At 37.9% G+C, this 22,935-nt stretch overlaps 1 protein-coding gene across 1 annotated transcript in view; it reads right to left on the bottom strand.

Annotated features, from left to right (window-relative positions):
• Positions 1 to 4,029: 4,029 nt before the first annotated feature.
• STAP1 (signal transducing adaptor family member 1) overlaps positions 4,030 to 22,935 on the bottom strand; it is a 31,918-nt gene continuing 13,012 nt past the window's right edge. Inside the window, exons 3-9 of the mRNA XM_064584005.1 lie at positions 19,350 to 19,463; positions 18,052 to 18,108; positions 15,457 to 15,623; positions 13,680 to 13,808; positions 7,632 to 7,701; positions 4,879 to 4,975; positions 4,030 to 4,130 (exon numbers count right to left, since the gene is read on the bottom strand). Coding sequence (XP_064440075.1) covers positions 4,030 to 4,130; positions 4,879 to 4,975; positions 7,632 to 7,701; positions 13,680 to 13,808; positions 15,457 to 15,623; positions 18,052 to 18,108; positions 19,350 to 19,463 — 735 coding nt within the window. The remainder of the gene's footprint in view (positions 4,131 to 4,878; positions 4,976 to 7,631; positions 7,702 to 13,679; positions 13,809 to 15,456; positions 15,624 to 18,051; positions 18,109 to 19,349; positions 19,464 to 22,935) is intronic.

The following is a 22,935-nucleotide window of genomic DNA, read 5'->3' as shown; positions in this document are numbered from 1 at the left end:
CTAATTCAAGGACTTAGAAAAAAATGAACCAATTCCTTAAAAGAAATTACCAAAATTCACTCAAGAAAAAATAGATAACCTGAATTATCCTACATCTATTAAAGAAATTGAATTCATAATTAAAAACCTTCAGTAAAGAAATCTTCAGGCCCATATGGCTCATTGGGTGAATTCTACCAAGTATTGAAGTAAGAAAAAAATACCAATTCTACACATATTTTCCAGACCACAGAAGAAGAAGGAATGTTTCCCACCTCATTTTTTGATGGCAGCATTACATTAATACCAAAACTAGACAAAAGGAAACTTTCTCAGTCTGATAAATCATCTTTTTAAAACCTACAGCCAACATTATACTTATTAGTGAAAGATGAAATGTTTGTCCTTTAAAACCGGAAGCAAGGAATGCCTGGGTGGCTCAGTCGGTTAAGTGTCTGCCTTCCGTTCAGGTCATGATCCCAGGGTCCTGGGATCGAGTCCCTCATCGAGCTCCCTGCTCAATGGGGAGTCTGCCTCTCCCCCTGCTTGTGCTCGCTATCTCTCTTTCTCTCTGATAAATAAATAAAATCTTTTAAAAAAAAAGAAAATTACAAGGAATCTAAAAAAAAAGCTTTTAGAAATGAATAAAAGTCTAGCAAATGGAATCTTAGAATTACAAGATCAATATATAAAAAGTGTATTTCTGTATATTACCAATAAATAATTGGAATCCAAAATGTTAAAAACTACCATTTATAATAGCACCAAAAAGTTAAATCGTTAGGTATTAATCTAACAAAATATGTGTAGGATCTGTATGCTGAAAATTATAAAGAACTATAAAAGAAATTTTAAAAAAACCTAAATAACTGGAAGGATATATTATTGATGAATTGGAAGATAATATTGTCAAGATGTCAGTTCTCCCTGAACTCCTCTAAAGCTTCAGCAAAATCCAAATCAAAACTCTGGAGGATTTTTCTATAAGTACCATGCTGATTCTAAAACTTACACTGAAAGGCAGAGAAACTAGATTGGTCCAAACAATTTTGACAAGAAGAACAAAGTTGGATTTATATTTTCTGATTTCAAGAACTACTATAAAGCTACAGTAATCAAGATAGCATGGTATTGGCAAAAGGGTAAGAACAGATATCAATGGAAATCGATCCACAAAAATACGGTCAATTGATTATTTTTTTTCTAAGATTTTATTTATTTATTTTGAGAGAGCACATGAGAGGGGGGAGGGTCAGATGGAGAAGCAGACTCCCTGCTGAGCAGGGATCCCGATGCGGAACTCAATCCTGGGACTCCAGGATCATGACCTGAGCCGAAGGCAGTCACTTAACCAACTGAGCCACCCAGGCGCCCCAAAGGCTATTTAAATGAAGAAAAGATTATCTTTTTTTAACTAACGGTGCTCAAACAATTATATACCTAAATGCAAATAAAAATGAATTCTGCCCTTAAAATTAATTCCAAGTAGGTCATAGACCTAATGTAAAACATAAAACTATGACACTTATAGAAGAAAACCAGGGAGAAAAATCTTTGTGATCTTAGGTTAGGCAAAGAGTTCTCAGATACAACACCAAAAGTACAATCTATATACAGAAGCAAAAATTGATAATTTTTACTTCATTAAAATTTAAAACTTAAGCTTTGCAAAAGATACTATTAAGAGAATGAAAAAAATATTTGCAAATTATATCTGACAATATCTGAATGTGCACTGAATTATCAAATTTCAATCATAAAAAAACAAAAAACAAACAAAAATGTGGGCAGAAGGTTTAAACAGATATTTTACCAAATTATATGAATGTCAAAGAGCACATGAAAAAATGTTCAACATAATTAATCTTGAGGGAAATGCATATTAAAACCACAGAGATACCATTAGAGTAACTTTTTTAAAAACGTGACAATACCAATGGGGTGTGGCTGGCTCAGTTGGTAGAGCCTGCAACTCTTGATCTCAGGGTCATGAGTTCAAGCCCCATGTGTGGTGTAGAGTTTACTGAAAATTAAAGGAAAAAAAATTTAATGACAATACCAAGTGCTGATGAGGATGCAACTACAACTCCCCAGCATCAATGGCAGATGTGCAGAAAGGTAGAACGGCTCGTGAAGAGAGTTTGGCAGTTTCTTATAAAGTTAGATGGATTCTTTCCATATAACCCAATATCTCATTCCTAGATATTTTACCCAAGTGAAATGAAGACATGTTTACACAAAATCTGCATATGAATATTAATATAGTTCAGTAAGTAATTGCTAAAAACTGGAAACAACCCTAATACAGTTTAATTGTTGGATGGATAAACAAACTAGTTCTTCCATACCGTGAAATACTATTCAGCAATAAAAAAAGAACAAGCTAGGGGCGCCTGGGTGACTCAGTCGGTTAAGTGGCTGCCTTCTGCTCAGGTCATGATCCCAGGGTCCTGGGATCGAGCCCCATGTCAGGCTCAATAGAGCGTCTGCTTCTCCCACTTCCTCTGCCTGCCTCTCTGCCTACTTGTGCTCTCTCTCTCTCTGTCAAATAAATAAAATCTTTGAAAAAAAAAAAGCTAGTAATACACATATTTGTGTGAATCTAGACATGATGAATGAAAGTAATCAGCCTCAAAAGTTTTCAATACTGTGATTCCATTTATATGACATTTTGGAAAATGCAAAACTATAGAAATGGAAAACATCAGTAGTTGCCAGGGATTAGGGGTGAGAAGAGGGGTTGACTACAAAGAAAGAACATTAGGGCATTTTTTTGAGGTAATGGAACTTTCTGAATCTTGATTCTGGTGGTGGTTGTCAAAACTCATTGGACTGTATACCAAGAAAAGAGTGAGTTTTATTGCATGTAAGTTAAATTTTTTAAAAAAGAAGTATAGCCCTTGTACATAAGACACATCACACTTAGATTTATTCAATTCACAGTTTCTCCTATACTAAAAGCTCAAACAGGGCCATACTTGATCCTTAACACTAAGAATTTCTAGCCCAAGGACTTGAGGTTTCCTTCTCCTTTTAACGGCTCTGAGATCTCATGTGAGAGAGCCTGAGCTAACTCCTCAAGTATTAGAGAATAAGTGAGGAGAGTGGTTCAGCCAGCTCCAGCTGGCCACCAGCGCCAGATGTGTGAATGAGGCCAACTTGAAACATACAGCCCCAGTCAGGCCATCAGCTGGTTAGTCGTGTAAGTGACAGCAAGTGAGACTAGCAGAACTGCCCAACTGAATCCAATCCAAATTGCCAATGCACAGAATCGTGAGCAAATAAAATAGTTGTTGATTTAACTACCATGTTTTGGGGTTGTTTGTTACACAGCATTAGATAACTGACATGAAGCAAATTATATCAGATTCACCATCACCCTAAACATTTTTTTTTAATTTTAGAGGTGTTACAGGAAATCCTTTGGTCTCTGGAAAAAAAAAATTTATATCAATAGTTACTTCTTATATTAATAATCATATTAAGTAATAGTTAATAGATTTCTATAAATGGTGTTTTCCTGCATTAAGCCTGTGTAATGTATTATTCTGGCTATATCTATAGTAATGTCTTCATCCCTTGTAGTTATATTTTAAGAGAGATGTTCAGAAATTAGTATATAGAAAAGGTCAAAGATGTGATAAGAGGGCTGAAGGAACCAATAACTTACAGAGGACAGAGACTAAAGCGGGGGGACAGGGGAGGCATTGTGGCTGCTTTTATATATTGGATGGGCTTTTTAAAACTCTAGTTGTTCCAAAGCCAGAAATGGATTAATATATAGAAGTTAAAGGAAGAAATATTTCAGACTCACTATTAAGGAAGAATTCTCTAAGATGAGCACTGATAGAAGTGAAAAACCAAAAACCAGTGAGGCGACCATCATTAGGAATTTTCAAACAAGCTGATTGGTCACATCTTAGAGATGTCTTCTGTACTCAGTGTGCAGGTGATTCCTGTATAGAGTGAGATACTGTACTAGACAATTTCCCTGAAGTTCCTTCAGACTGAGTTTCTTTATTTGGCATCACAAGATTCATAACTATGTTTTCAACCTTGGACGTTTAAAGTTGCTGGCTTTTTAAACTTAGTCAGACTTTTCAGATATGCCCTGATGCAGGTAGCCAAACAAAGTTGTTTTACCTCATAATCTGTAGGAATGGGGACTTATTTTGTTATCTTACACTTAGACTTCTGACTTTATGATAGAATAAGCCTCTCTCTCAAGTCATCTACTGCCTAATGGCCAATTCCTATAGTCTCTCTTTAATCTTCATCCATTTTAATCTGACTAGAGCATCTGATACTGTTGACAGATCATACTTTTAAAACCCCTGTTTGGTTTCCATGACTCTATACGAGTATGGTTTTCATCTTCTCTGAACTTGTTTGACAAAGCCAAGTAGAGGGGTGCCTGGATGGCTCAATCAGTTAAGTGTCTGCCTTCAGCTCAGGTCATGATCCCAAGGTCCTGGGATCGAGCCCCACATCGGGCTCCCTGTTCAGAGGGAAGCCTGCTTCTCCCTCTCCCTCTGCCTGCCACTCCCCATACTTGTGCTCTCTCTCTCTCTCTCTCTCTCTCTCTCTCTCATTCTCTGTCAAATAAATAAAAAATCTTAAAAAAAAAAAGCCCAAGTAGAATGATGATGAAATTAGTAGTCACAATACATGCCTTCCGGCTTTTCTTTCTCTAGAATGGACCAGTACTCATCCACCAGAATATATTGGTACTCCCTTATTTTCACAGGGTTAGTGACCAAATGACTTACAAATAGATAAACGTAAAAGCTGAACTACATTCCTACCTGGTTGGTATTACAAATCATATATGGGGGGCGGGGGGAGGGGTTGTTGTTTTGTTTTGTTTTCCTTAATACAGCAATGAAGTAAAGAACATACCAAGGGTTTCATCAGTTGAATATATAAATGGTCGTAAATTTCCTCGAGTCTCCTTCATGAAATAATCAATGACACTGAAAAGGTTTGGGAGTGTTACCTGTACAAAGATAGTGAGAGAAGGGTCAGTGTCATCCATGTGAAGAGAGAGTAAAAGAAAGCTCAGGGGAAATTTTATGATTACTGTGAATTTCCTGATCTCTAGTAAAACATGTCAGTACTTCACTTCAATGAGGTACTGAATGGCCAATGTTTCCTACCCATGCATTTTTTTTCTCTTTTATAATATCTAATTCCCTGTTGAGAAATTTCCCCCTCCCCATGGGATACATTTTGGTGGACAGTAATTAGGTACTCTGCTCTTCCCTAGTTATTGTATGAGAATGTGACTCAGGTTACGCCAGAAAATTCTCCCTTCCTGAAGTTTGAACTTGAGTAGAGGAACAAGGAAGGATAGCAGATTCCTGATCAGATGGTTCTTACTACAGTTGACCCTTGAACAACAGGGTTTAGGGATGCCAGCCCCCATGCACTCAAAAATCCATGTTACAACTTTTGACTCCTCCCCAAATGAAACACTAATAGCCTACTGTTGACCAGAAGCCTTACCGATAACATAATTAGTTGATTAACACATACTTAGTATGTTCTACATATTATATACTATATTCTTACAATAAAGTAAGCCAGAGAAAAGGAAATGTTATTAAGAAAAATACATTTAGCAGCACTGTTCTGTATTTATCAAAAAAAAAAATCCACATGTAAGTGGACCCATGCAGTTCCAACCCATGTTGTTCAAGGGTCAACTGTTCCTAGTTCCTGGAGGTGCTCCAGCTTTCCAGTCATTTTATGTGCTTCCTATGTTCTTAAATCTGTCTTTGCTTAAGTTAGTTATTTGGTCTCTTTTGTTTGAAACCAAAGAACCCTTAAAGCCAGAGAATTTAGCATTTTAATATCTCCCTTTAACAGGATAATTTACTTGGCCAAGAGTAGCTGAAATGGGTTGCCACCCCCAAACCATATTTTTATACAAGTAAAATCAGGTTAAACCTGAATATCCCTGGAATTCATAAAATGGCAAGCTGGTTGAAGGGTAGGGTAGGGGAGCGTGAAAGGTGAAAGAACAATCCAGGCTGTTAGCTTTCCTTACATTGGGGACTATTCGGGCTAATTACAGATAAATGAGCCCCAGTTTACTAGTCACAGAGGCACATTCTTCTTCCCTGACCTTTGCTTCCAGTCAGTTGGTTATTTAGGTTATCCTTCAGCAATCTAGTTGTTTGTTTCCTTCATTAGAATTTTTGAAAAAGCCCCTGCAGGCATGGACGTGAGAGCTGAGAAGCTCTGGGAAGCGTTTATGGCAAAGATGAAAGTGGGGTGTGTGAGTCAGCAGCTTCCCTCTTCTTGCAAAGGTCACTACTGCATTCTAAGAAGTGGGGTCTAAACCTAAAAACTTCAGGGACTCCTGCGTGGCTCAGTTGGTTGAGTGTCTGCCTTCAGCTCAGGTCATGATCCCAGGGTCCTGGGATGAGTCCCATATCAGTCTCCTTGCTCAGCAGGGAGCCTGCTTTCTCCCTCTGCCTGCCACTCCCCACCTGCTTGTGTGCTCTCGCTCTCTCTGTCCCTCTCTCTGACAAATAAAATCTTTAAAAAAATAAACATAAAAATTCAACCATACTGCCCCTTTCTCTATTTGATCAACACAGTGGGCTTGGAGAGTCAGAGGCACTAAGAGCTCAATTTTAGAGATGTTAAAATAAATATCTTAAGACTCATCAGTTCCATTTATGTGATATCACTTCCCTGGTCCAATCTTCCCACCACTGCAGCTTAAGATCACACAGCTATATTCCCTTTTTCTGGCACCTGGACCATAGCTCACATCACTACATTGTCATTGGTTGAGATGAGTGTAAATACCAGTTTTCCTTGTATAATAGGCATTCTCTCAGGGTAATGGTGAAGATTAAGTGATATATGTAAGGTACTTAGCTCTCTGCCTAATACAGTGACCTAGTGATTATATTGTATCACTAGCCCCATGGTAAGTTGACTGGGATGGGAGAGGGGTTGCACCAGGAAGAAACCATTTCTTCATGATTATATTGCTATTATGAGGGGGATTTCTGAACTTCTGCATGACAGGTATTAGAGGACTAGGCATTCACATATTTTTTTTTCCTCATTAGAAATAAGCACATTGTGGGGCGCCTGGGTGGCTCAGTCGTTAAGCGTCCGCCTTCAGCTCAGGTCATGATCCCAGGGTCCTGGAATCAAGCCCCGCATCAGGCTCCCTGCTCGGCGGGAGGCCTGCTTCTCCCTCTCCCACTCCCCCTGCTTGTGCTCCCTCTCTCGCAGTCTCTCTCTCTGTCAAATAAATAAATAAAATCTTTAAAAAAAAAAAAAAGAAAGAAGCACACTGAAATATGTATCATTGGTGGATGTAAAACAGATGATTAGGAAAAAAATCTTCCCTCACTGAAATAATCGTATTAATAAGGATTACAGAGAAACAAAAGTAGAATTGTTAGCAGATTATCTTCTACTAGAAGTGCCTCCTCATCCACCAGCTCTTTTATCTCGCTTCTCACCCTGGATATCTGCCACTTTCGGGTCTCCTTCACCTGGCTGTTTTTCACCAGCACTATGTTCCTAGGCAAGGGGTCTACTTTTCCACCTTTCTTTCAATTCTGTAAGGTAGATTTGGGAAAAAGCAGGAGAAAATTCATCAAAAACAGGAAATAGCTACTTACAGGTTTTTCCAGTTCAATAGTGTAGTTTTTTCCTACACTTATCACTTTGTAGTGCTTGATTCTTGGCATACTAAAATGAAAAAAAAAAAAAAAAAAAGGTTAATCTTCATTTGAATATACTATTGGATCAAATCAAACTAAAGTGAATATAAAATATCTCCCCTACAGTAAAACCTATGTTCCCATTCCAGTAGTTAGGCAAAAAAAAAAAAAAAGGTGGGGGGGAATGGTGGTTTTCTTTTATTTACCCGGTTCTCTATGTCTGTTTCTGGAGGGGTTATACATTAGGGATATAGGAAACTGAGTCATTGAGTGGGTGATTGGATAACAGGAAAAAATGAATCAAGAACTGAAAATCTTTCAGGCAGAAATTATTTTTTAATGCCAGTAATTTACAAAGCAGGCAACATTATAAAATCCTGTGTAGGTACATAGAAATCAGATTTTTGTTCTCTGGATTAAAAGGGAAGTAGAATACTTTCTACTCTACCTCATCACTATTCCTATCAGAAATCCCTGAACGGCTTTTCTTCCCGCTAGTTCATTGCCCACCTTGGATATCTGCTAACTTCACGGCTGACTTAGAGGTAATAGAAAATGCTCAGTGAGAATGTAAACACAGTAGATGAACCGTAATGTCTTCCTCTTCTATGGTCACATAGCGCTCTAAATTATTACCACCCTAAACACACGGTATTTTATTGACTAGAATTGCGTAAGAACAAGAAGCACGATCTATTCACCTTTGTCTTCCAGCATTAGGCACACAATATTTATGAAACTGAATTTTTAAAATATTACAAGCCCATCTTATAGTGCTATTTGCTACAATTAATTTATACTGAGAGCAGAAGTCAGTAGGTTTGCCTTGAATTCCTTTGATTCATGTGACAACAGTGTCTAATGTTGAAAAGTTAAAAGCATTTATTACACTGCCATTTGCTTGAAAGAGAAACTAATTCAACATCTGTCCAATTTATAGAAGCAGTCTAAAGCTATCAGGTTAAGTTTGTTGGCAGGGCCTTCCACCTTCTTTTTTATCACCCGTCTCTCCATTTCCAGATCCCATTCCTTTAGGACTGAACTACACTTCTTTTCAAGGGACTTTTTCCTCATCTACCACTCTATCCCAATATTCTCTCAATTGAGTATCATTGGAAAACTGCTAATAATTTTATTCCAGTGGCTTATTCTAGAACTTTACTTTTAAAACATGGGATAAAGCCTAACTAACTCTCTCCCCTCCTAAAAAAAAATAAAAAATAAAAAGTATTCTTTATTGCTGATCTTCCAGGAATCACTAGCAGACTGGTGAAGGAGACATTTTTGGACAAAGGTCTTACAAGTACCTTCTTTTGGGGTGGTTGGCTCTGGCTTTATTTTTATCCCTACATGAAAAGACTTTTATAATCATATAGCTACTTTTGAAAACTCACCCATTCCAATTAGAATTCCTGTATTCCTACGAAATAAATGATTATTATTCCTTGGAAGACTGATAGAAAACTTGAAGGGCATGATCTTTATAACCAGAAAGATTGAGGTTCAAATTCTGGTTCTACGTGTAAGTTCTCAGCCTTCATTTCTTCATCTATAAAATGGAGATGGGGGCGCCTGGGTGGCTCAGTTGGTTAAGCGACTGCCTTTGGCTCAGGTCATGATCCCGGAGTCCTGGGATCGAGTCCCGCATCAGGCTCCCTGCTCAGCGAGGAGCCTGCTTCTCCCTCTGACCCTCCCCCCTCTCATGTACTCTCTCTCTCTCTCTCATTCTCGCTCTCTCAAATAAATAAATCTTTAAAAAAAAAAAATGGAGATGGTAATCCCATTCCTCATAGGGTTGTTGTGAATTAATGTCTGGAAAGTCCTTAATAACAGTGTCTTGCACATTTAGACACATAGCAAATTATAACTGTTTTTACTACGTTTTAAGTATATCATTTTAACTTAGTCATTTCTGCAAGGCTCAGCTGCTTCATTTGTAAAACATGGAAAAAACAGTCTCAGTTTTTACTGTGCCTGAAGGAAATGCTTGTCAAGCACCCAACACAGCACTCACAAATGGTACCCTGGAAGGGGTGACAGTGATTGTTGTTAGTAACAGCTGTTATATAATCATCATCATTATTCATGACAAAGCTGTGGGAGGAAAAGCAGCAAAGATTAACAGAGTCTCTTGGAACTTTTGACTAAAAGGACTAAGTTCTGAAGCAGAAAGTAAGGTAGAAAAAAAAAATTCCATTGAAGTCGCTTAGGCTTTGAATCTCATGTTACACCTTTGTTTTCCTTTCATATTTTGTTTTGTTTTTCCCAAGAAATAAAGATAGAGGAAAAAATGAGGTTGATAAAATTTGCTATATTGAGGTTTCCTGATTATGACCTCAAAAAAGAAGTAACCTGTCTTTTAACAAGTGTGTGGCCTTAAATGTGATGTAAATACTTGTTTTTAGCTTCTGACCCACAGTTTTGCAAAGGAATTAATTTGGGGTCAATATTTTCTACTGTTTCCTTGACTAATGGCTTTCCAGAGTGTATATACTACTAGCTTGCCATGTAGTCATAACAGCTTTTTTTTATTTGAAGATTTTATTTATTTATTTATTTGACAGAGAGAGAGACAACAGGAGAGGGAACACAAGCAGGGGGATTGGGAGAGAGAGAAGCAGGCTTCCTGCTGAAGCAGAGAGCCCGATGTGGCGCTCGATCCCAGGGTCCTGGGATCATGACCTGAGCTGAAGGCAGACGCTTAACGACTGAGCCACCCAGGCACCCCTAGTCGTAACAACTTTAAGAAAACAAAGCCAAACCACTAAGTTTGTTGTAGGAATAGCTCTGTCTTAGGAATTCACACACCACTGGGTTGGGTAAAGTGGGATATTTTACATCGAGAGAGGGTCACCTGGTAATTGGGCACTGAATGACTTTTGCTTCTTTCCAAGAACTACTATCTTCCCTCCTACAGCTGATTTGTTAACTGATGGAGATAATTTTACTTTCAAGCACTGCTTTGTAAACTAGCCTGTCCTTTTCAGCTAGTATTTTGCCAGACCCACATAAACTTTCATGGCTGCACATTTCTCCTACAACCTGTAAGAGAATGAATTGGTTCTGTGGGTTGTTATCCACCTGTGTTCAGGTGCTTCCTAATCGTCTAGATTTTTTGCCAGTCTTTACATTAAGCACTACAGTCTAACAAGCTAACATTCTCCTACTCTCTACAACAGCTACCCTTTCTGTTAAACAGAAGATATGAAATCTAGGCCTTCTAAAAGTTCTATTTTGAGGCATTAGACAACACATATAACAATCCCGAACATCATAGATATATCTGGCTCATAAAGAAAATTGGTGCAACGACAGTTAAAATTTTTCTTATCCATTTCCAACCATAAACTATTCCCCAGAGCCTAAATGAGCATATTGCCGCTCTAGCATTAGAACGTGCTAGTTTGACCATTCCCCTCACTCTGTTTTCTAAATATGCACTTTTGGGGGGAGGAGGATTAGTTTTATGAAATGTTATGTTTTTAGGACCACCAGCTGTACAAAAGCATGAATTTCTATGTGAATTCAAACTGGAAGTGATTTTACTAAAATTAGAATTATAGAAGTTTGATATGAATTCCTTTGCCAGACTCTTAGGAGTTTAAATATAGCTTAAATACAGTAGAGATATAAGTAAAAACTATGATGTTCAATTCATATTATAAGTATAGAAGCTCATTGTGTTCGGTCACAAACCACATCTTCAGAAAACACTGTTATTTCTGATAGCTCACGTTTACAGAAAATACAGCACAAAAGCTGGGCTAATTTAGACCATCTTAAAAAGATCAGGTTGCTCTTGTGCAGAAAATAATGTGGTCTGTAAAGAGCCATTAGGTCTCGGGGACTTTGTTCATTTCATTCAGAATAATAATGCAGGGTTCACATGCTAATGGGTCAAACACTGAATCCAACCAAGAAAAGAATAAAATGAAGGAAAAAAAGCTAATCACTCTCTTGTGTGATTTAGCTTTCCAGCAGTTAAATTTCTTTTTTTTTTTTTTTTTTAAGATTTTATTTATTTGACAGAGACACAGCGAGAGAGAGAACACAAGCAGGGGGAGTGGGAGAGGGAGAAGCAGGCCTCTGCTGAGCAGGGAGCCCAATGCGGGGCTCGATCCCAGGACCCTGGGATCATGACCTGAGCCGAAGGCAGACGCCCAACGACTGAGCCACCCAGGTGCCCCTAAATTTCTTTTTAAAACAAAATCTGAGAAATAGATTTTAATTCAGTTTTATGTGCTCTTAATTTTTAAAGGCATACTCAATGCAATTTCCTAAATGCTGAAAAAGGACAAGCTCCTTGACCAGGATGTACTCAACAGAAAAATTCACTTTTCTCCCAGGGCTTCTTCTAAGCTCACTTATATGTAACGGCAGTCACAATTTTTATTTCTTTTGGATTTGTTTCAAAAGAGCTAATTGAATTATAAATCAGATAAATTAAAATTGAGTAATCTGTGATATTCTACCATATTAGTTGAAAATGCATTAACTCCAAATGTCAGCCCTTAAAATAGAAAATAATGAAACAACAAGAAGGTTAAGTTGACATAGGTATTCATTGTGGAAAATCACACACACACACTCACACACACAGCTCTCTCCCTTCACACACAGAACCAGGACCTGATCTACCTCTAACATTCTTGCCATCCATTCAGGGCACATGGCTGGTGTCTAAAGACAAATTTCTGTTTATATGGAGTAATTGGCAAGTGATGAAGCTTGTTGGACCATGGCTCATTGTAATTATTTTATTTTTACTGCCTTTACTCACTGTCAGTGTCTTCATATTTAATATATTTAGAATTATTGATATTTATAGTGGACTGACTAGTAAACAGATGCATTGATAGATATGTTTCAGCTAAAATAATTAATGGAATATTATCCCCAGAAAGAATAGCAAATTCAAGACTCAAAGTTCTGCTTATGCTTTTATATGAAAGATAATTACTTATTGAACATTTTCATTTAGGACAAAACCTGTATTTTAATTTCATTATCATTTGTCAAAGTGTTAACTAACCTGGAGTGCTTATTTATTGAAATGCAAGATTTCATAGACTCAGAGCTGGAGTGAACCTTAGCAGATCCAACCACCTTAGCTACATGGAAAAATCAACTTTTGCATGTAAGTATTACTGACTTTATCAAAGGTAAGCCATTTTACCAGAAAGAAATTCTTAACCTTGACAAGAGGCTCCAAGGGCTCCTTTATATAGAGTCAGATTATGTCACTTCTTCATGCATCACAGTCCAGTGGCCTCTCATGTCATTCAGAGTATATAACCTTGTCCCTTAGTGACCTGTAGGGCTCAGAGTGATCAGTCCCTCCCCCCACCTCTGGAATCTCACTTAACACTGTTTGCTTGCTCACTGTATTGCAATCACAGAGGGCTCTTTTTTGTTTTGAACAAACTGAGCCTTCTCCTGCCTCTGGGAATATGCACTTACTGCCTGGAACACTCTTGTCCTAGATATTGGCCTGGTTTGTCCCCTCACTTCCTTCAGGGCACTGCTTAAATGTTAGCTAATGAAGTAGGCCTTCCCTGACCACTCTATATTAAAATAACAGAATCAGAAAATGTTTCTCTGAACATCATCTCTGAGTGTTCCCATCTCCCTCATCCTATTTACTTTTGTCCATAGACCTTAACTACTATATATATGATTTTTTAGTTATGTATTTATTTACAGTCCATGTTGCCTTACAAGAATGTGAACTCCTTAAACCAGGGATGTTGTTTTGTTCAATAAAGATATGTGAAACGAATGAATGAATAAGAAAACTATACCCAGGATCAAAGTAATTTGCCCATTCTTCTTTTTGCCTATTGCAAATATTAGCCTTGGCTCTGCTTCTGAAACATTCTCTCCCTATTCTTGTATTTATATTTTTAGCCCCAACAGAAGACGTAGCAAGTGCTGATCTTGTGTGACTTTGCTTTTTAAAGTGATACCATGCTTTTAACAATACCATACTTTTTTAATTAAACATACTCTATCTCCTGCCGGATAGTGATGGAGTAGCTTTTACTATCACTACCAGGTCTCAGGATCATATTTCCCAAAGAAGGGTTCTTCTCAAGCATCTCAGTTGCTTCTTTCCGGGACACAGTATAAAAACATCTACAGAGGTGAGACAAAAAACAGGATTTTTTTTTTAACTGATGAAGATCATAACTTGAAAAAATGCTACCAAAGTAACTCTAAGAGCTGCAGTTATTAACTTTTCTTAATTCCCAGCTTTCTTATTACAGTTACAGTGATACAATTACTGTTATTACAATTACAATTACTGCCACTATTAAATACACTTTATGCTTAAGGCCTTCCCTCTCTCATTCCCTCCAAACCTCTTTCTTTAACCAAAAAGACCTGAAAAGTTAATCTGTCAGCATGTAATCACCAGTATCATCTGAAAATCTAAGATAAGAATTAATAGTGTATCCCCAGTTCATAATCTCAGTTTATAATAAGCTCTTGGATAAATAACATTTGTTGGTGGTTTCTCTTCAGGGACACAAAGCGTTTCTTTATATGCTTCTCTTGTATGGTCTGTTTTAAATAACTGGTATTTAAGGGTGTGTCTGAATTCACTCCTTTGGGTATAATATAGCTTTCTAACGGCATTGGTGCTATTTTTATGTGTAACATTTTTAAGAAAGCACTTCCCATCTTTATAGTAAATATTGTCGCCAATGAGAAGTCTGTTTTTGTTTTTTTTTAAGATTTTTATTTATTTATTTGACAGAGAGCGAGAGAGGGAACACAAGCAGGGGGAGTGGGAGAGGGAGAAGCAGGCTTCCCGCTGAGCAGGGAGCCCTGTGCACAGCTCGATCCTGAGCCGAAGGCAGATGCTTAACGACTGAGCCACTCAGGCGCCCCAGAAAGTCTGCTTTATCAACAGAGAAAAATCTGGCAGGATAAGCAATACCCCGAAATGTTAACAGTGAATATCTCTGGTTGGACAAAGAAGGATTTAATATTCTTTTTATCTATCTGTAATAAATATGTATTACTTGTTTTATTGAGCAAAAAAGAAAAAGAAGCAGTCTTTGTGACTTTTAACCCATCAGTCCATCAGATGTCCCTGGTTTCAGCCAAGAGTGATGGTAGGCAGGTTTCAGCAATTGTGGTACAGCTAGACTCTGCGTGAGAACCTGATGTCACGGGTGGTACCCGGACAGGTTTCCCCAACAAGAAGACCACGTTTCCAGGAGGAAAGACTTCACCATCTTAGTCACACTTTCCAGTAATGGAAGAGCAAAAAATAAAGGTGTTGCTGAATTCAGCCTGTCTGTGCCTCTTCATTTCCCCAATACCACCTTACACACTTTACACAGGGCCTTCCTCAAGTACAAACTCAATGACCACTCACTGACGGGACAACTGAATAGAAAATTCAGATACTTAAAATTCTTTGGTATAATTTTCTGACAGAAAATCAGTCCATCATGGATTTTCATGGTGAAAAAAAAAACAAACATTCTTTCTACATAGCAGTTTTTATTTAGGTTTGAGCTTTGGAAAGAATATCTATTTGGTCTGAAGGTGTGGGTGGAAGGGGGTTTCCTGTGTGGTAAGAGGGTTGGTTCAAACCTGCATTTTGCATTTTGTTGATCATGACACAGAAGAGGAACTGTGGCATCAACTCAGAGATCTAATGTGACAGCTTACTGTCCCTGCTTTAATGAGGTCAGGGGCTCACTGTCTGATAACTGGAGATTAATATTAACAACCTAGTAACAAACCCCAGAGTTTGGGGTGCACTTACGCTGGCATAGGACTCAGTACATCTGCATAATCTTCAATCGGTTCCTTTTCCATAGCTGAGCTCGGGGTCCGTTCTATCTCAATCCTCCTTTTTTTCTCTCTCTCTAGGACTTCATGCAGTCGAATTACTTGCCCAGGGAGGAGGGACACGTGTAGGGGAACTGACAGCTGAAACCAATGAAAGCAGTAGGCAAACAAGAAAGACAGCTGAATGACTAACTGGTGTTAGCAACAAGGAGACCGCTGTGGTCCTCAGGGGCGCCACTTACCTGACACAGGTGGATGGATAGAATCGTGAATAGAGGATCTTGGTATCTTAAAACTGCCTCGCAACCAACCAAACAGCTTTAACCTGCGCATGGTGCCCAACCTTCCGACAAGTGTTCCTTTCAACCTGGCACACAGCAAAGTATACCTACCTTGCACTACAAGCTAATTCGAGTAACAAACCTCTCACTGTTCATGCTGAGTTCACTCGTTCTTGCTGCCAGGGAAATCCCAGAGCACCTGCAAGGTGCCCTGCTCTCCCACAGCTAACCTGGAATTAGCTCCCCCAGCCATACGACAACATGGAGTTGAGATGAACTGTTCATTAGATGACTGAGAATTGGTAGAGGTCCATATTCCAGTTTATTTGTGTGTGTATTTCAAACTGACATTCACACATTAGGATTACTATACTGCTCTACTTCGTTTTGTTCTGACCTTTTTTAGAGATGTATTTTGGATTGAGCAACCTATGCCCTCCTGATATTCATACCTCTGATATACATCTCCTTATGGCCTATTTACATGTTCTTATTAATTCCTATTGTTTCTCTCTTACACATTGCATATATATGACATTTGAAATAAAAACATAATAAGGGTATGCAATCAAAAAGTTATTCCTCTGGATAACTAAACTAATAATCACTTCAGTTATTTCCTTATATACCAATCCAGAAACAAATAATAGAATGAGGTGAAACTAATGAAAAAACTACGGCTTATTAATTGCCTATTATGTCCCAAGCATTGTGCTATCCCAAATCCTCACAGCAATACTATATTATAGGTAATGTTATTCCTACTCTACAAGTAGGAAAAAAAAAAAAAGGTTCAGAAAGATTAACTAGCCCAGGATCACACAGCTAGAAAGTGGTAGACTCAACCTCCAGTTTATTTAATTCAAAAGCAAAGTCTCTGCTCTTTCGACTACAGTCTGTGCTTCTCAAACTTCTGGTAAAATTCTAACAACAGCACGGTGGGAATATACACGGAGTGTTCAGGGAACATGGTAAAAACCAACATTTACAGAGCACAAAATTTAAGACAACTTTTCTTCTCTCGGAAATTCACATGAATTTTATTTTGTATTCTGAATATACTTACGTACATGTTAATATGAAAACAATGCTTTTTATCCTTACCTCAAAGAAAAAAACTAAAAACAGATTTTTTATGCCAAAACATCAAGTATAATTAGTGTGCCAGGAAGAGGCACCCCAAGGTTTTCCAGTGGCTTTAGTGTTCTCCTTGATAACCTTACTCACATACCCTTGGGGGACTTGGATCCCAGTGTAAGAAGTGCCATGCCACACAATGATGCTTTTCCACAACACCGAAGCAGTTTCCCAAAAAGTTTCTTCCGCTTCACAAGGCAACATGTCTTTCACATCTTTAACTGGCCCCCTTTTCTAGCCTCCTATGACTTCCCTGCACGGTAGCCAAGCCTCCAACTTTTACCTGTTATTGGCTGATATAAAGAACCAGCATCCATCATCTCGGTAAAGTGCACTGCATATTTCATATGACTGCAAAGCCTTCACTTAGGAGCTAGCATTGGACAGACTCTGTATTTAACTGACTGTAATAAACATAGAAAGTTTTCTTCTCTAAAGGTATCAGAGAACATGGTTCTTTTTTGGGGGCTGGCTCTCAAAGTCCCTCATGTTTATGACAGTTGCTGCAATAGCTTCATTTAAAATAATGGTGGAGATCCTGCTGCAACAGTTAAATGTAAGCAGTTTTGGTCTTAACTATTTGTCTCTGATAAGATGCCACAGAGTTGAACATGTAAGCATAGCTTTGTCTTAAGACTCCCTAAGCAAATGTTTGAAGGTGAATTTTCATTTTGATTGGCTCTCTGTTATATTGTTTATGTTATTCACGAAATTCATCTCTTAGCATTTTATAAATATGTATTAAATGAATAAGAAAGTAATTGGAAAATAGTTTAGAAGATGCTATGTAAGCTATAGAAATCAGCATAACAAAGGACCACGGTGTCAAAGGACAGGACCAAAAGGTAGATCTCCCTGACCACCTGTAACTCTCCAGCTAGGACAAGGCCCTGTTTACTTTCTACATAACAATATCAATATCACAATTATCTACATAACAATAACAATTTTAAATTATCTTGTTCATTTTCTTTCTTCCTTTCCATCCACCTGATAAAAATATGAATTTCACGAGTAAGTGTAAGGTTTATATCGCTCCTTTTCAATTCTTGTATTTTTGACCCCTTTCACTCTGTATGGTTCATAGCCAGTGTCCAGTAAATATTTGTTGAATTAATGAATCAATCAAAAGTAATGTCCTTCCTACCTACCTCTGTTACTGTAAGAATGAAGCCTCTCCATTCTTCCCCACTTTCTGCGTTCTCTGTCTAAAGAGGAAGACAAAAAGATAAAGACAAAGAAGAAGAGACATGAATGATTGTAAACATTAACTTCAGATAACTTTAGAATTTCGTACAGTTGTTTCATAAGTCTCAAAATGTGTAAAACCATCAAAACCCAGCAAATCTTGATTTCGGCTCAGATCATGACCTCAGGGTCATGGGATCGAGCGCCCCGTCGGCTCCCTGCTCAGCGTAGAATCTGCTTGAAATTCTCTTGCTCTCTTTCTCCCTCTCCCTCTGCCCCTCCCCCACTCATGCTTTTTCTCTCTCTCTCTCAAAATACATAAAATCTTAAAAAACAATCTTACTATACTGTACTCACCCTTCTTGTGATGATGTGAGCTGATAAAATGCCTACGTGATGAAATGAAGTGATACGTATGACATAGCCACTGTGACGGAGTGGTAGGCTACTATTGACCTTCTTATGATAGGTCGGAAGGAGGACCATCTGCTTCTGGACTGCAGTTGACTGCAGGTAACTGCAGTTGCTTTAAGCAGAGACTACGGTACTGTAACATTTTTTCTGGGAGTGCTGGGTGTACAGTGACGACTTGAACAAACAGATCTCTGCTCATGGGGAGTTTAGGTTTTTGTGAGATTAATACCGTATTTTACAAACTATGTATATCTAACACAGTTCTTCTTGGAGTTTTTCTAACTGTAACAATAATGTTCTTTATCATTTGTTTTCCTTTTCTAATACAGAATTCAATCCAGGATCACACATCACATTTAGTTGTCATACTCCAGTTTCCATGATTGGGAACAGGTATCCAGTGTTCCTTTGGCTTTTCTTACAGTGGTATTTTTGAAGACTATAAGCCAATTACTTTGCAAAATATGTCTCGATTTGTGAAATACGGGTTTGTCTAATTCAGTGGTTCCCAACATGTATCATGTTGGACGTGTCTCAGATTCATCTGGGAACTTGGTGAATGTCAATTCAAGAACAACTTTTTAAAAACACCAGATGGGATCTCTGACTTTGTGGGAGGACAAAAGTATATGGTTTCAACGTGCTTGTATACTAAACAAGGGAACATGCCCTTTCAAATCCCTATTTAGAAAACTGCAGTTTTTGGCAAAAGGCAAGAAATATTAACAAAGTACAAGACTTGGCAGCTCCTCTTAAAATTCCTCTTTTTCTCAGCCACTGGGTTGTGAAGAGGCCAATGCTATTTATAACCACAATTTGTTTCCAGCTATTGCTTCTCCTTACTCACCTTCAGTTGCACTTCCTCTTTTGGCAAAACAAGGGTGAATTTTGCACAATTCTTTTCAATTGAATTCTGGTCAGTAAGGCATGTGAGGTCTATTAGGTCTAACTTGTCAACATACTGCAGAGATAAAGGAAATCTCATTACATTATTTCACGGATAACATACATTAGGTCTGGTAGGCAGGAATATAAGTAATCTCTTCCTTTCAACTGATTTGTACCTTGCATGTTATCCCGGTTTTCAACTGGGCATCGCAACTCTTCTGAACCCAGAGGGCATTTGGAAAACATATTATGTGGCGGTGTGCTGGATGTGACTCATCGGGTTAGCAAAAGCTGATCTTTTAATTTTTAGGAATTTTGCAAGCCAGTCACTAAACACAGCTATTATTAAAAATTAAATGATATTAAGCATACAGTTATTTTAAAAACAAAGGTAATTAAATTCAAAACTCATTATTTTCTTTTCTTTTTTCCTAAAGATTGTATTTATTTATTTGACAGAGAGAGACACAGCGAGAGAGGGAACACAAGCAGGGGAGTGGGAGAGGGAGAAGCAGGATTCCAGTGGAGCAGGGAGCCCTGTGCGGGGCTCCATCCCAGGACCCTGGGATCATGACCTGAGCCAAAGGCAGACGCTTAACAACTGAGCCACCCAGGCACCCCACAAAACTCATTATTTTCTAGTTGTATTACTAAATAGTATTTACTATGCTCTTGAGGTTATTTACATCTTCATTTCTGTTTGATGGAAATACCATCTAACGGTGCATTACTGTACCTTTTTTCCCAATTCAGTGAGGTCACATTCATAGGTTGAAATCAGCTATGGTGGAAGTATTTACATCCTGGAAATCAGCAAATCTTACAAATTAGGGCTTGATTTACTCTTTAATTGTCCTAGGGGCCAGCAATTTTTTTTTTTTTTTTTCCTGCACAGGCTAGATAGTAAATGCTTCCGGCTTTGTGGACCAAATGGAGTCTCTGTTGCAAATTCCTATTGTTGTTGTTGTTTTAATAGAATACTTTAAAAATGTAAAAAATATTCTTAGCTCAGACTGTACAAATTCAGGCCACCGGTTAGATTTGGCTCAAGGGCCACAGTTTGCTCTGCTCTGGTTGAGACATAAGAAAGTGAAGGAGAAAAATGTTAATAATGCAGGTCAAACTTTAAAGTTTGTTGTGTCTGAAACTTTTTCATTGTTAACAGAACAAAAAATTGACAAAATAGAGGGTGTTCCATAATTCAGAAACTATTGTTACTCAGCAAAGAACTTGCCCATGTCATTGACAAAGAGGTGACATACATAATTATTGCTTTACTTTCCTCTTATTCCTTAATGTAAACAAAAATATCAGCCAACATTCATGTCAAATGTCATATTTAATGACAATAAATTTATTAGGGAAACAGCAGTTTGGGAAACAACTCCATCTGTCAAATCATGATTGAATTGCAATCATAGTTGGCTATGGATCCAAGTTCAGAAAAATCACTGAAAGTATTCTATGGGAATCAATTACCTATATGGAAATTACAATAAAGAATATTGTGTATTTTATTTTTTTAACTGTGTGCTACACATTCTTTTTATCAGTAATATTTATAATAGATTTATGTACATATATTCATATACACAATTTTTTCCAGAATGCTATTTGACATTTTTCACATGCCACTGGTTATGAGGATCCTATTAAGAAATTCCTATCTTATCTCAATACAATAAGAATGTAATGTATGGTGATTAACATAACATAATAAAAAAAAGAAAAATAAATAAAAAAAATTTCTTCTGAACAATTGGTATATATGGACTGGTCTGTATGCAACTGGTCTGTATGCAACTGGCTTTCTAATATTAGATCAAAACCACCTCCAGTAAGCTCAGTAGAGTTTTTATGGCATAATATTTTTTTCTGAATTAGCCTCATTCTTGACTTCTTTTTATTTTCCTCTGTTTTGCCCAACATAACTTATTTTGCTATGTTCTTGTAGGTCTCCTTATTTTATTTTTCTGAATAAAGTAAGGCATAAAAATAAGTAAGTAAATTTTTTTCCAGACCTATTCCTATGTTGATGAAGTTAAGGGTAATTTGGGTTGGCCTATTTATTTTCAGTGAACAAAGAGCAATTTAAAATGGAAGGGAAGGTATAAGGGAAGCAGGATAGAATTTCAAATTACAGAAGATCTTTTTCTGATAGATTGTCTAGATTAAGCTAAATGAATTTTGCTGAGACGAAGGAGGAAGCAACAGAGGAAGAAGTGGCCAAATTAGATAGAGTGCTATAAACTGATCTATTGCTTAGAAGAAAGGAACTTACATCTTTTTTTTGTTTTTTTTAATTGTAGTGTTGAAAAGAGCCTTAAAGGTCATCTGTCTAATCTATTGCCCTCTGATGCTTGAATCTCCTTCAGGGTATCCCTCCATATAGCCATCCTGTCTATGTTGGAATATCTCAAACAACAGGAAACTCAGGCCTCCTATGCCACTCTGCCTGCTAGCAAGCTTTTCCTCATATTAAGCCATAGTTTTTCTTCCAGAGAATTTCCATCCATTGGTCCCAGTCCCCTTTCTCTGCAATAACATGAAACAAATTCACAGGCTCTTTTACATGACCTCCTGACAGTCTTTCAAATAAAGGTAGCTTTAAATTCTTCCCAACTATCCGCCGAATATCTAGTTCTCACCTGTTCTGTCTCTGTGCTTTCTCCTGAGACTATCACCCAACACATTTCCTAAAGCCTGTACCCTCTTCTAACAAAATCGGTAGATGGACAGTTCTGCAGGATTTCATTGTAACAGTCTCTTCGTGGCACAATGGTTCAGAATGCTGGCTCAGGAGCAAGATCTGGATTATATCCCTTTCATTCACTGTCTGATCTTGCACAATTTCTGAATCCTGAAACTTGACTACCCTCATCTGTAAGTAGTGATTAAAACAGTACCCACTCTGCAGAGTTGTTTTGAGAATTAGATGAGTTTGTATATAAAATGCTTGAATGCGGGCACCTGGGTGGCTCAGTCGGTTAAGCGTCTGCCTTCGGCTCAGGTCATGATTCCAGGGTCCTGGGATCGAGTCCCACATGGGGCTTCTTGCTCAGCGGGGAGCCTGCTTCTCCGCCCCTCCCCTGGCTTGTGCACTCTCACTCTCTCTCAAATAAATAAAATTTTTAAAAATTTAAAAAAATAATAAAATGCTTGATTGCTTACTCTGTGCCAGCTACTCTCTTAAGTCCTTACCTTCACTACCTTGTTTAAACATTTTGATAACCTCATGACATGGGCTACACTTTTCATCCTAATTTTAGAGATGTGAAAATAAGCGTGTTGGACAAGATCTTTTATTTGGCCGTCTAGGTATACTTTTATCCCTTCACTGCACAGTGCTATGCACCAGGAGAGAGAGACTAATGTGGACAATATCTGACTTCCCACTGGGTGGGACCCTGGTTGACCCTGGCAGGAGATCAGAAGACTGAGGAGAGTGAGCTATTTATTATCCTATGCAATTGTTTCCTCAGTCAAAGATCATACTCTTCTCAATGCACTCACCTTCGCACACCTCTGTTCACTGTTCTCCCACT

Source organism: Mirounga angustirostris, unplaced genomic scaffold (assembly GCF_029215605.1).
Source record: "Mirounga angustirostris isolate CCGP_5_RB_7025 unplaced genomic scaffold, mMirAng1.0.hap1 SCAF_2, whole genome shotgun sequence".
NCBI classification, from domain to species: domain Eukaryota; kingdom Metazoa; phylum Chordata; class Mammalia; order Carnivora; family Phocidae; genus Mirounga; species Mirounga angustirostris.
Note: the sequence above shows the minus strand (reverse complement) of the source record. Positions and strands in the feature narration are given on the sequence as shown.